We start from the raw sequence: 14,710 nt of genomic DNA on the forward strand, positions 1-14,710 counted from the left end.
GCGTTGGAATATATATGGAGCTCATATTTGGTAGAGATACTTAACCGGGTACAAGGTATCCCTGTATATCTGCCACGCTGGAATAAATCCCGAAATCCCCTCTTGGGCTCCCCAGCTATTATACTGCTATCATAATGAATTCGACATCTGCTTCTACGCGTTTAACAAGTAAATTGGGGATAAATGTTGGCAGTTGGCCTTTGCGTACGGCTCTCCTCCCTGAGGTCTGGAATCTCGCCTGTGAATCAATGGACTTTTCTTTCGGTGAAGGATGACATCGCGAGGAAACCGGCATCTGGTTAAGCAAAAAAGTTGATGGCTTGTGTTAGGCACAGAAGGCTGATCACATAAAATGTTTAGAAAATGAAAAAAGCTTAATGTAGAAACTTCCCAATACCTTTAATGGTTTTTCGAAGTAATCTCCGTTCCTCACTACACATCGTCGCACTAAGAAAAGCAGTGGGCCCATTCTTCCTTAGGGATCTCTTTTATGGGCGTCAGGTCAGGACTGTATGTATCTCGACACCTGCCAGAGTCAAATATTCAACATTCGTTTTGCGGTTTTGTTTGAGTGCGCTGAAGCATTGTCGTGTGGAAGGAGGATCCTGCATCAAGGGTGCTGTTGTCGTTTTTATTCAAGACGACAGGCAAACAGCGATTGACATACCAGTCTGCAGTAACTTTCCATCTTCTAGTACAACTGTCGCGAAATGACCTTTCCGACCAAAGAATGAGGCAATCATCTTTTTTCCTTGACTTCTTCGTTTCTTTACCTTAGTTGGCCGATCCTCGAAAGAAAACACCCACGGAGTTGATTGTCATTTGGTTTCGGGTTCGTAGCAATATATCCAGCTTTCATCACCTGTGACGATGTCAAGTTAGATTTGAGTCAGCATCGGTCGTCGGTTAAAGTATGGGGAATAATTTCTGGTACAAAGCTTGCTGACGCCTAAATGTTCGTATAATATTCACTTTGAACTTGACTCATACCAATGCCTAGGCTTACCCATCTGCTGATAGGTCACTCTCTTATCTTCCTCTATAACGCACGCGCCCGCACGCAATGCTCAGCACTAATGTTATCTTCAGTAGTCGCTGTTAAAGGACCTCCCTCACGCGGATTATCATTGAGATTGCTACGTCCACGCTTTAACTCGTTAAACTAATTGTAAATAGTGGCACGAGATGGGGCTTTATTAAGAAATGATAATTGCAGCCTATGATAGCTTTGTTGTTGAGTAAGCCCACAACTAACGTCATAATAAATCATTGACTGAAAATGTTCATGCCTAACAAGAGTTTTAGATTTGCCGCCAATTCACAAAAACAAATGGCAAATTAATGCAATACTACATTAGGTCACCAAAGGGTTCTATTGAATTGAAATTCAAAAAGTTTTCTAGCAATGTTTCTAACTGGCCAATTCTAAACATTTTCAGCGTTACACACCCAGTTACCCCCCAGTGTCTTGTTTTATTTTTCATAACAACGTGGTAATTAAAGCATTTATTGAGTAATATTATACAGTACATTAATTCTATTATAACTAATAATTATTATTTACACATAAGTATGTTTGATGGTTGCATTAAGTATATTTACACATTCTTGAAATAAAAAAAAAAACATAATATATATCTAAAATTGTTTCATAACAGCTAATTTATGTAAACATCTTCCGATAATATCATTTATTGTATTTACGTCTTATTGTGGCTTTATCAGTCCTTTTGCAAGTGACTCCAAAAGTGTGATTTAGAGCTCGCATTCCCTTAAAACCGTGTGGCAACAATAAAGTGACAAAATATTTTTCCTCTGTTCGCGTAACAACGAAGTAAAGACACCTATCAAAAGCTAAATTAAACTTTTATGCAGACGTAATATAATGACAACATATAATAATGCCAAGTTACCTTACATACTTCAATACACATAGTTACACTACAAAAAATTCTTAATGACCTCTAAGGGCTTGAAAATGTTAAACATTGAATATAAATATAATATCAATTACATGCCAGTATACGAATAAAAACATTTATATTTCATTTTATGTATCCAATAAATACAAATAATAAACAATAGTTGACAATTTTGCCAACAATGCCTTTGTGCAAACAGCTTTACTTTCTTTGCATATACATATTATTTTAATGAAAGCAAACTTTTTTATTAATAAACTCTTATACATATGTGCTTTGCAACTCAGTATGGGAGCTTGCCCTCGGGGTGGGGGCGAACCGAGCCTTCATAATCTGTCTAAAAGTCGTCCTGAACTGTTTGGACATAGAGCAGTATAATATGAAATTAATTGCCCCGTTCAAAAGAGCCAAGGCGTCCATGAGTTCACCGAACAGGTCGTAACATTGTTTGAAGAAACACCTCCCCAGCGCACCGCTCAATAGTCCTGAAACAAAGTTTGTTATATGTTATACATATATAGAACTCGTTAATCAACCTTTAGTGGCAATAGGAGGAACTTTTCGAATCCTCAAGATAGGAAGTACTTTTATTGTTGTGGTAAAGCCATGTTACAATTTCCTTTATGTAACTTTAACTCTCATAACAAGCAAGACGTGATGGCACGTATATTATTAACAAATTGCCGTAGTTATCACCTAATTAAATTAAAAGGAATCATATAGTTCTAAAAATGATTACCCCGGACGATAGCCCCGGAAGCAATTTCCTCGGCGAGAGACTATTGTTGAGTGCACTTAATTAATTAGCTCTCACCTAAAATCCCTTGTGGGAACTCGGTTAATAGAAATAGAAGGAGAACCGCAACTAGCATTTTTGTCGTCCTATCTGTACGTCGTTCCGCTTTCGACCTTTTTGTAGATTTTCTCGTAAACACATTCCCGTTGCCGTTGACGACAGTTGAGGCCGGGCACGCATTGTATCCCTTCAGAGCTTTCTTCCTGCTATTGGCTCTATACAATACCCGGATAAGCCACGCACTGATCACTGTCAGGATCGCACACGGAAGGAGCTTAATCACGACAGCGTGAACCCAGAAATTCGTCTGATAAAGTCGCCCGTCGTAATTGGAGTCTACGAAGTAAACTTTGGAGGGCCGACGGTCCATTGCATATTCTTGATGAATAGTGAACACCTGTAAAGGAAGAGATAGATTTATAACATTTCGATATTTGCACTCTGCCAACGGAAATAATGACCACAAGTGTCACTGTGCAATCGATTTATTTAGGGTGTGATCGAACAGCCTTGGCCCAAGCTTCGAGCGTTAATTATTTCCTGCAAAAAATTGCGATGGTAAGGTAATTAAACACAAATAACTTTATTTTGGTTGGAACACACCGGTATAAACTGTTTAAATACAAAAAATAAACCTGTGGTTTGTACTAGACGTGTGTATTAATTTGCAGTGGAACCTTATTCAACCTAGTTTAATCAACTGCTGGATAAGTGAATAATTGCTGGTTAAGCTCATAAGCAAATAAGTTTGTATAATATATAATAATGCTGTAGGTATTCTAAGTGTCGACCGAATACGTGATATTAAATGAGAGCTTTTTACTAAAAAAAACACATATTTTACTATTATATACAAAATTGTGTTTCGTACTTACGAAATATGACGGAATACATAACATCGGTGGCAACAAGAAGCTTATGCCGATTGCGATGGAACAGCGGCGGTCAGTGCATAACGATGAGCCATAAGATGGATATCTGGAAAACAATAACCGTAAATGGCCGATGATGTGATTGTAAACCTGTGTAAAGCAATGCTTTGAATAAACAAGAAAGGTAAATATATTCATATACTCGTACATATATAGTAACAATTAATCATATATCAATTGACATTAATACAATTTGGCTAACTAAAGTGGATTGAGCCTCGGTTAACAATAGTGATAAAATAAGTTAAATTATCCTTTTGATGCAGTAAGAACTTGTTTCGAATATTAAGCATAATTAAAGCGAAACGGCGGAACAGTGCCAATTAATCATGAGAATCAAACTTAGTATATTATTGTTATTTCAATGGTTATTTTGGTCGAGACACCATGTTGTCACGTGTACCTTTATTTCTTTGTTCTGAAAAGCTAACCGACACTCACTTGATGGCGATATATCTCCAGATGGCCAGCGAGAGAGTGAGCAGAATCGAAGCTGTATGCAGGATTTGAGTAAAGTGCATGTGAAAGAGCATGTAGACAGCCCAGGAGTAAGGTCGGTCTTCTTGACCTGGGAACAGCTGCATCGAGCAGTTGAAATGTGATATTTAAAAATCGGTACTCTCCTCTTTCTTGAAAAATTCTGAGATTTCCTAACGTACGTAATATCTTACCAAATATCGATATATAGCGAATGGCACATATTCGAGCATAACAAAGACATCGGCGACTGCCAACCACTTCAGGAGACGGTTAATTGGAGCCCCGGCCAGGTCACGCCGCGTTAATACGGCTACGTTCAATGCATTTGCCAAACTTCCGAACAGACATATCTGGGGAAGAGCTGGGTTAACTTTAACTCAAATTAATGTATAGTTTACACTGAGAAACCGCACGAAAGTTATAAGTGTCTTCCCGACTTACACAATTTGATTTTGAGTTGTAACGACAGCCGTGCGCTGTGCTTTCACTCTTTTCTATCCAACTTATAAATTTAAATATGCGTACTATTCACAAAGATTCGTATTCCCTAAAGAGTCTACATATCATTAGGAAAGCAAAGTGGAAAGCGAATAAAATATATTTTCTTTGGGCTTAAAAACATACCAAGAGGCTAACGTATCCATGTATACTATTATAGGCCAGAATCAAGTCTCGGAATTCTCCCGAGCAATAATGTGTCCGATCGCATTCCCTCACTACGGATATGTTGAACTTGCTTCGGAGGTTCTCCAGAACCCTCAGGAACTCCCCGATATTGTCGCTTTGATTCGTCCCTTTGAGCTTGAGCAATGATATTAGTTTGGTGTGGTCCAACGCAGTGTAGCTGTCGTTAGACTCTATATAGCTCAAGTTGTATTTAGGAGAATCATCGTCTGCTAACATCGTTGTCTTCGGCCCCTAGCATTGGGGAAGCAATCGCATTTCACAGTTTATTCAATCAATTGTCTGCAACTCCATGTCTTGGCGATAATTCGAGAGGAACACTGCAAACCATATTTCCTTCGGGTTCTAAAAGAAAATAATAAAATTATTCGAAATCAGCTTATAGCTTTTGATAGAAACGAATATTGAACCAAAGATTAATTGCTACTATTCACAATTTGCCAGCGTCAATTAACAGGAAATACTCATGATAAGTCACATTAAATGCTTAGCCTTTTAATCACGACATAGACGAATGTTTAAATGGGTTATTATAGCTTTAATAACGAGAGATTAATTATAATATTGCAGCTGCGGTCATGTGGCTTCTGTTGAATCCGAATCGTTTGTATTCATCAGTGTTCTTCGTGCAGAGAATCTAACTTTGTTTACATAATATTGCTTTTGTGAAAATCAAACGTGTGACTTAAAAGGAAATGCTCGAACAATGCACTTCGTTACTACATACACATAGTTATAAATAAGACGAGATGCCCGTGTTGATTTTCTAACATACAATTATATTAAACATTTTCAAAACAAGAAAAACATTCGTCTGTATTTATTTGGTAAAATTTAGCTCTGCTACGAAGTGAATTGAATCCAGATGAAACGGGAAGCTTTCAGTGTAACTAATGAATAGATTCTTGAAATACTTGAATGAGACTCATTTTTTTTGGCTTTTAACTAAACCATTTCAGATAAGTACTATAGATTTACAGAAATTCAATTAACTCTATCAGTATTATTTACCGAGACTGATTGAATTCCTGAAACAATAGTAGTTAGTAGAGCCAGATTATCTGGACTACCAATCGGGGCAGACACATCTCCCATTATCTCTCTCGTCGGTTATATGCTTTATGACAACATAGTATTGTAAACGAGTAAATTTAAAATACTCTTTATTTTAACTATTTTAATAAAAATGTCGGAAACCCGTCATGTTCTCTGGAATTTCACTTTTATTCAAACCCTTCGCAAGACGTGCCGCGAGCTGAATGCGAGACATTATTAATATTTTTCTATTTCCACTTCCATTTTAGACCGTTCACAAAGCAATAGAAAAAGGAACCACAAAGTGCTATCGCTCTTTCTTTTGATTTGAATGTGTGGCTCATTTACACTCCGGTAATGTGATGATATTGTGAAGCTATAGAGATGTCAACAACGGAAGGTCTAAAACATACCCTGTCGCTTCCGTCTTTAGATTAAACATTTTTTTATGTCAATACCATAAAAAAAATATAATAACTGTTATATTTAGTAACTTTCAGCTGTTATCCGTGAGATGAATATAATATTCTTTTTTGAACAACGTTTTAAAAAGCCTTTGAAGCTTTTGATAGCCTGTTTTTTTGGGAATGGCTACACTTTTATCAGATCAATAAATATTATGTAATCGTAGGTACCGTATGGCTTATGTTAATTCGTGTTATTTTTCGAGTTTTTATTGCACGTTAACCTTGTCATATGCGAGGATTGGCGAATTAAACTTTACGCATGTAATATGCAAATGGACTGTTGACGAGATTCTAACATCTGTGGTTCGTCATTCAGGCGCCAACCGTTTTGACAACGCTTCCCATTCCTGTGCCGTTTTTCGTTTAATACATAAATACGTACTCTAGTTGCGGCAGCACTAACACTCACAATCCGTCAAAGATATGCTTTAATTTGTAAAGTTATAGATCTGCTGCTGACTACACAGTAGAGACTCGTCTAGTCAGCTAAAAAATACTGACAATATCATGAAAATGGTTATTATTCCGAAAGGGAAAGAGCAAAGCTTCAGTTTAATTACTTTTCAGTGTTGCAATATCTGGTGAATCTGCATCACTATCTTCCAAAATCGATGCACTGAATTTTAATGGTCTCCTTTGGGAATTACTTTGAAAAAAAAATTCTAATCATTACGTAGTTACTCAGATACATACATATGGACTTAGCTTTATGAATTGTATAACGGGAATTATGTAACACGACCTCCATGGTAAAGCCTAGAAAAATGCAAAGAGTAGGTTAGTCTTAGGAGTTTCTCATTAGTCATTTCTAAAGATTATAAGCAAATTACCTTTCTGTCGTAATATAAGTACACAGGTTAAAATCATAGTTAGAGTCGTAACAATTAATTAGTCCGTAACAAGGTTTAATAAAACGTAAGTGATGAGGCAATGGTTGATACAACACAATGTCAATTCATCATGGTCCGTTTTCCTTCAGCTCAGATTCATCGGAAACCTCAGATTGACCCACATTCCTGTGATCTGCCATTCGAGAGCATACACGGCTCCTACAGTATCCATTAATTGCTGTCAGAGGTTCCTGTCCAGTGTACGCGTCAGTGAATTATTTGTTGTTCAATTTAATCTAGTCGCATTCACATTCAGTTACAACAATAGCTTATTGTGTCTTCTACTAAATAGTACCCTTCAATACACCACTCCAGACTCGTTCGGTAATTATTGAGGTGATTTTAATTTATTATCTGCTAACGGTTATTAAATAAATAATAATAATAATAAAGCCCGTTTAATTTCCAATAATGACCAAAAAAACAATGTATATTGTCTTTTTTAGATTTTATACATTATTTTATTTATAATGTTATCGTATATATTAGCTACCTTTTGTAATCATTCAAATTCACATTAATGTTTATTGCATGTAAATTAAAGTAAGGTTAGGTTAAATAACTCGAAAATGTCTCGGTAGAGATTTTTTTAAACGATGCTATATTTGCTTTGTTTTTCAAAGTCCAAGAAAAAGTACCTTTATAATTAATTTGAATAACAAATTGCTGTAATTAAAATAAATCATAATAATATATAACGACAGTCCGAACACGTGCGAAGGTATCGCGTAACATGAAACATGTGGCATGACCTTTGATTAACACGGTCACCAATAATAAAAACCATTTTACTATTTTATTATAATCGCTTATCGTTTCAATATTCAATTATCGAAAAAAAATATTGGTAGCAGTGGAGAGCATAAAATCATGCCAATTTCAGTATAAGTAATATTTTGTTGCCTAGTCCGGGCCACATTTCTATAATACTCTCATAAAATTCCTTTAAATATAAAAGTATAATAATGAACTGACGGTTAACTAAATGTTTGTTTTGTATTATAATGATTGACAGCTACTGCTTAGATGATGAGAGATAAAAAAACTGTAAATCAACACTGGGCTACATAAATATTAATATTAAGTCAAGGAAGAGTTTATGCAATGTGGATATTAAAAATACCTCAGAATAGTACGAAGTCAAAGATGGGAGAGTAATACATTATATTCTTAGTATATTTTATTTAAGATTAGACGCTCTTCGATAATCAATAAAAATGTACATTTTTATTACTTTTGACTAGACTCAGAAAGTATACTAAACTATTCGTACTGAATGCATTATTACACCGTCTATTAATTTCTGAGCGCAACAGGCGCAGAAGTGACTATCTTTACGAAATAAATTGTAAGTCAAATGTAAGTGAGATAAATGCTTCTGACAATCCTTTCTTTCAAGTTGTATTCCCAACAATATACTTACTATACGTATATATTTATAACAGCACAAAGTAAATACGCCTTTATTTTTCGTTCGTAGTTATTTTGTGACTATTTTAGTGAAATATTTATACGACGTCAATTATGCCCAAGTAGGGTCAGTTTGATTGACAAACAAACAAACGTTAGAGCGGTAGAGGTCAAATATAGTACAGCATTGCTCCTTGTTTTATAGTATATGAATTAGTTGTGGTCGTTTAAAATAAACATTGTGTATGTTTTATTTTATATGTATATTTTTGCTATTTTTAACTTTTATTATAGGTTTTATAACTTATTATGTAATAACATGGAAAATCCAGGTAAATAATGGTTAATACTTGTAAATTAAAACAAAACTTTGCTAAGATTTGTTATTCATTGAAGCGGTCCTTCGACTGTGAAATCGGATTGGCGTGATGTTTAGCCTTGTCGAAGTGGCGTTTGAACGACAACCATTGGGCCCTGGTAGGGAGCTCCAGGTGACCTTTGTGGCTACGGTTGAGAAGTTGTAGATATCCTTAGTGGTCAGAATAATTTCATTAGCGCGTTTCAGGCCACGACGTTATCGTAGGATCACTAAAACCTTTTTGCTTAAAGGCTTTTGCGCAATTTGAGCGCAAAGCCCCTAATATTTGGGTGTTCCAATATGGTTACACGGGTAGATTGCTTTATCTTGGAACTTCACAGATTATTCCAATAACAATAAGACAACTCCCCAAATGTATCTAATATTCGATTGATTCTTTGGAATTTATTGTTCAAAAACTCGAAATTGGTGCTGTTCTTTGAGATACCTGAGAGTCATCCTGTAACGTCACATCAGAGTGCAAATTACTTTGCATTATTATATATAGATTGGTCGTATGTATCCTGTTCTTAACTACGAGTTATCAGAAGAAAGTACAATAAAAGTTTCATATTTTAGATCGAGTGAATACATGTCAAGTAGGTAGTTTGGGCCTGAATGTAAGTTAAATGAAGTTGTATTGTGTCGTACGGATGTAGATGTTTAAATAACAACTCGTAAATGAACCACAAAGAAAGGACCGTTTCATTGATGCATTGTGTTAAAGTATTTTCTACTTATTATACACATAATATACGTCCCACTGCGATGAACGACGATTCATAAATCGCGTGCGCTCCTTTCCAAATAAAGGAGGCAAAAATGTAAATGATTGTGATTAAAAACTAATAAAATAAGATAGAAATATTTTTTGCACACTTCGACCGAATAACCGCGAAATTATATTAACTTCTCTTGTATTCCACGATCAAAGGAATCCTGTCACTTCTAATTTCTATTTAAAAAAATTCGACTCCATTTTTGAAAGGAGTAAAAAGGGGAGTCAACTTTGCGGCGTTTTGTTATTCGACCGGTCGTTCAAGGTTCTCTATTAAAATTTTATGCGAAAAATGCCATTAAATCTTCGTTGTTTGCTCTTATTAATAGACGATGTTTCTATTAAGAAACACACAAACATTGTTACAAAAGTACGAAACAATATTGTGGAAACCATTTTTAGTGAAGAGTATCTCACTACCAATGGACGGCGTGGATGTTTTTGTCACCTAATTCAAGTAAGGATTTTCACCGTTTTCATTGAACGTTGGTTTACACATTGTTTAATTATCAACTATGAGAGTAGCAAGCGATACAAGTAAATATTTATGAAACCGTACAAAAATATAGACCGCCAAACATTCAGTGTATACAAAAGCTGATAATGGAAAAAAAGATAAAAAGACTTACGGATGTTTATCTCGATTCAACAAGAACAATGTTTTATCAAAGCAAACTTACGGACTTTATTTCTATTTGAAAACTCCTAAGCGAACATTATTTTTATTTTATTTGGCGCGCACCGAGTGGCCTTGTCTAGTCGAACGCCGAGTTAGTACTGACTACTGACTGCTGAAGTGCTGAGTGTACGAGTGCTGACTACCGAGGAGTGAGGCCTTAGCGTTACCAACGGATTCTACTTGAGAAATATTTATATGCATTTAAAATTAAAATATGTACAATTTACGTCGTTTTAATTATTGGAAACACAGTTATTCCATCTTCTAACAGATAAAGACTAGGAAGCACAGCGACTACGTATTAAAGGGGCGCGCGCACACACAAAAATGTAGTAGGTGAATATACTACTATATATATAATACTTGTATACTGAATTTTTGGGTTATAATACATGGTACCCTTCCAGCGGTCCCAAAACACACCTGTTGCGTGTTAATTTAACATAAAAATGGTTTACTGTATGAAGAAAATCTCATCTCAGTGATAAGCAACATTATTCCTTACACACCATTCCATTATTATTACGAATCAATACTGCAAATGTTGTAAATATTCAAAACTCAAAGCCTTTTATAAAAAAGGGACTCGGTAGGCGCCAAACGGGGACATTTATATATTTATAAAAACGCGCAAGATAATATTACGTAGTTTAAAATGATCTCGTGACACGTATGTAGACAAAACACCAGATAGAAACATTTTATCCTATTATTATGCAGGTATGTAACTGATAACGATAAGCTAGTTAAGGATCAGGGTGTAAAAGTTTGTTCAACCCTATCTACATAAATAAAATTATCCTATTACATATTAAAACGGCGTAGTAATCAATCCTTAGTCATGTTCATGATATTTACATAGAATGCTTCTCACTCTCCGTATGGAATAAGTAACTTCATTGTGACAGTGTTGAACTATTAATAGATGACAGTTGAATATGAACGACCGACATCTCTTTACTTGTAGCTTAATTTAATTGCTTTTAAAGGTATACCTTTTACTCGCGGTGATCGACGTTCCATAAGTATATTTCTGGGGCACCAGTTGCGATTTTCGTGGATCGCACCTGGAGTGCATGCTGTCTATGAAAAAGGGGCCGATGGCTGGAAATACGTTGCTTTGATTCACCTTGAGATGTGTCTGCGTGCTGTTCCCACAACAATGTTGTACATGCTTTTCACCGCGCCCTACTGTTACATGTGAAACGTTTGGTTCTTTCTTATTTATTCATAATTTTTATTAAAATACAATGATTGACTGGTTGTTTAAAATGTTCAAATAATTCGTTTCTTCACCTCTTTCGTGAGGCGGAATTTTGCCAAATTACCAGCGAAGTCACCCTTATCATAGAGAACTGCCACGGTATTCTCGGGATGTATCTAGATTCCTCATTCCCGGAACAAGTCCAACAAAACATCAAATTACCTGCCAGTATATATTGATAACGTAGAAGTGCCGTTCCAAAATTCACCTTAATACCTAGGTATGACGCTAGACACCAAACTTCCAAGGAAGGTCCATGTCAAAAAGAAGCGTGAAGAGTTGGATCTCCGTTACTATAAATTGTACTGGTTGCTTAAGGCATTCCACGTTATCAGTACAAAACAAATTACTGATCTACAAACAAGTCCTGACACCTGTATGGACTTATGGGTGCCAGCTGTGGGGCTGTACCAGTAATAGTAACATCCAAGTAATCCAACGATTCAAAAACAAAGTGCTCAGGGGAATAGTCAATGCTCCCTGGTACATTCGCAATTACGACCTCCATCGGGACCTTAATGTATAGGACGTCACCACATTAATAAAAAGACTGCTGGAGCACACGAACATAGGCTCCACCATCACGTGAATGTCGAGGCTATTCAACTTCTTGACACCACAGGCCTAGTGAGAAGATTGAAAAGGACAAAACCATTTGAACTAGTGAATTAGTGTTAGTGTACTTTAATATTAGGTGCTAAACAGTGAATGAAAAAAAAATTTAACACAAGAACAGAGTGTCTTCCCTTTAATAGAGACTATAAGTAAGTGTCCAATAACACTTGCTTATGATAACAATCCTTTTTAGTATATTAGGTCAGACTTAAATTACTTATTAGTCTTAAGTTAGGCTAGATCGTAATGTTCCATGATGTCGTAGTAAAGACACATGTAGATAAAAAAAAACCGGAACAACTTACGTTTTTATTCTCTCGGGGATCCCCCTACGGGATCCAAAATACCCCCTATCCCCTCCCTCTTGAATCAATTGCCTCTGCCCATCTATGTGTAAGACAGACAGAAGGTCACCGCTGAGCGACGGACGGATCAGAGCGATCGACCACCTTAAGTGGTGGTTGGAGTCTGGGTACTTTTTGAGTCTTTATGGCTGATATAAAGCGTGGTATGTGAATTTTGCTAGTGAACAGCGTAAGTAGGGTGCTCGGATGGAGCCTTGAGGGATTCTGGCTCTAATGGAACGTGGGGACGATAGAGATCCTTCACGCGATAGCGCATCAAGGGATCGGATGAAGAGTCGGATACGATGTGCTACTTTTATGTAGTAGAGCTTCTAAACCAAGTCGTTGCTTGCCAACCAACTGCCGTCACTTGATGAACGCAAGAATGGGCCGGTCTGAATCCCAGTTCTCAAACGATAATTACAGTAATTGATTACTATAGTAGTATGCTTTCAATAGTTAGTTAATTTTAGTGATACTGCCGCCTATGGTCACTTACACTGCCAAAAGGCTCGCAAGAGAGTTGCCGGCCTTTTAATCATTAGTATGACCTTTACTTGAAGGACCCTACGTTGAATTGTTTCGGAAATACTTCAGTGGGTAGGCACTTCCACATAGCGGTGGTGCGCGGCAAAACCTGCCTTAAAAAGGCTCAGTTGTGGAACGACGGACGTCGAGGTGTTATCACGTTAAAACGTATTTTTTATATTCTTTCTTGACGTCTAATGTTGAAAATTAACTACAGGTATTACATGCCGCTTAGAAAGTGACTGATAGTCGAAGAATACTGTCAAGTGAAAGCCACCAGCAGTACTGGGGAACTCAAACCAGGTGTGAACAGAACCCCATAATTTTTCCTTTACAGAATTATAATTATTCTCAATAAAAAATTTCTTACAGACAACTTTTGAGATTTAAGCGCCATCTATTCACGACAATGCGTAAGGTTACCTAATCATTTCATTTGGCTGTTCGTTTAACCGGATTCCAGTTCACTTATCAGTTTTCGTATACTATCAGAGATGTCGTTAAAATGAGTTACATTTTTAAGGTATATTTTTTGGTCACGGTGACCACGCACGCTGAAAAGCACGCGAAACGTCGGAAACATTTAAAATTTAAAATTATGTAAATAATTATAAGTTTATAATAATAATACATAGCTTCAATCCGTTTAAAAAGTGTTTTCTTAATGTGTAAAAGCTATGTCAACAAAAGGCAATACTAGTTATATTTTTGCCTAATGCAATCAGTATATGTATTATTAAAACATCGTTTACCCTTGACTTGAGCACAGTAAATAATATAAAATATATTAATTTAAGTAAAAATTTAAAGCTGATTTGAATACACATTAACAATTTAGTTGTATTCTAGTTTTTGATTGAATTATACCGAGAGTAAATTGTTCCTATGACCGATTATTATTATGATGTAAATAACTCAATATAAAATATGTTGACAACCTTAAGGAAAGAGGATCTGAAATTTATAGGAAAAGACAATTTACTGAGAAGACCCTGAGGGCTCAGTCAAGATGCTTTAACAAAGAAGTACAATAAGCAGAATGATAGAGTGAACGCTAGAAGTTCTGAAGAAGCTGGAAATAAAGTTCCGAGGGTCCAAAATAGACATCATCCATCATTGGGAATGTCCTATTACGGGCCAACTGAGGTTCATTTTTTCGAAAAGGGGAGTCAAAACCAGTGCAAAAGTTTACCAAGAGATGGTTTTGGATCGGCTTGTCAAATATCTGCCCAGCACGCTATACGTAGAAAGTCAAAAAGTAAAATTGTATGAAAATGACAGTTAGTGTTGACTAATTTTCATATAAATTTAGTTTACGACTTTCTACATACACTATGGTTAAGTTAAGGCATATTGACTAAGGTATGATGAGATAGGTACAGTCGTAAGTTCGTTTATACAATCAACAGATTGGGATTTGGTCACAACACTGCACCCGCACACCTTGCTAAACTTAATATTATAGATAACAATTGCAATTTCTGTAATAACGAGATTGCATGTATGAACTATATCTTTTTTAAATGCC

General features: G+C 36.1%; 1 protein-coding gene across 4 annotated transcripts; it reads right to left on the reverse strand.

Moving 5' to 3' along the window:
* Positions 1-1,510: 1,510 nt before the first annotated feature.
* LOC123716059 (G-protein coupled receptor dmsr-1-like) lies at positions 1,511-10,582 on the reverse strand. 4 transcript variants are annotated; one of them, XM_045671565.1, is made up of 7 exons: positions 10,433-10,582; positions 4,755-5,159; positions 4,322-4,480; positions 4,092-4,228; positions 3,594-3,696; positions 2,737-3,115; positions 1,515-2,407 (listed from the first exon to the last, which is right to left on the reverse strand). In XM_045671565.1, exons 2-7 carry the CDS (start codon positions 5,031-5,033, stop codon positions 2,184-2,186), a joined length of 1,281 nt encoding a protein of 426 aa, XP_045527521.1. In that variant the 5' UTR covers positions 5,034-5,159; positions 10,433-10,582; the 3' UTR covers positions 1,515-2,183. The 4 variants fall into 4 exon arrangements, with proteins under 4 accessions (XP_045527522.1, XP_045527521.1, XP_045527520.1 ...); XM_045671564.1 differs by having other exon boundaries at positions 10,382-10,573; XM_045671566.1 differs by lacking the exon at positions 10,433-10,582 and having other exon boundaries at positions 1,511-2,407; positions 4,322-4,491; positions 4,755-4,838.
* Positions 10,583-14,710: the final 4,128 nt, after the last annotated feature.

The sequence above is a fragment of the Pieris brassicae genome, chromosome 11 (genome assembly GCF_905147105.1).
Source record: "Pieris brassicae chromosome 11, ilPieBrab1.1, whole genome shotgun sequence".
Lineage (NCBI taxonomy): Eukaryota > Metazoa > Arthropoda > Insecta > Lepidoptera > Pieridae > Pieris > Pieris brassicae.

What these genes read in the sequence shown, in the direction of transcription:
- LOC123716059 (XM_045671565.1), bottom strand. Translation starts at nt 5,033, where the DNA reads ATGTTAGCAGACGATGATTCTCCTAAATACAACTTGAGCTATATAGAG. An exon ending in TGGAGATATATCGCCATCAA is followed by an intron (nt 3,697 to 4,091) that starts GTGAGTGTCGGT and finishes ATTGTTTTCCAG; the next exon opens with ATATCCATCTTATGGCTCAT. An exon ending in TATGTATTCCGTCATATTTC is followed by an intron (nt 3,116 to 3,593) that starts GTAAGTACGAAA and finishes CTTCCTTTACAG; the next exon opens with GTGTTCACTATTCATCAAGA.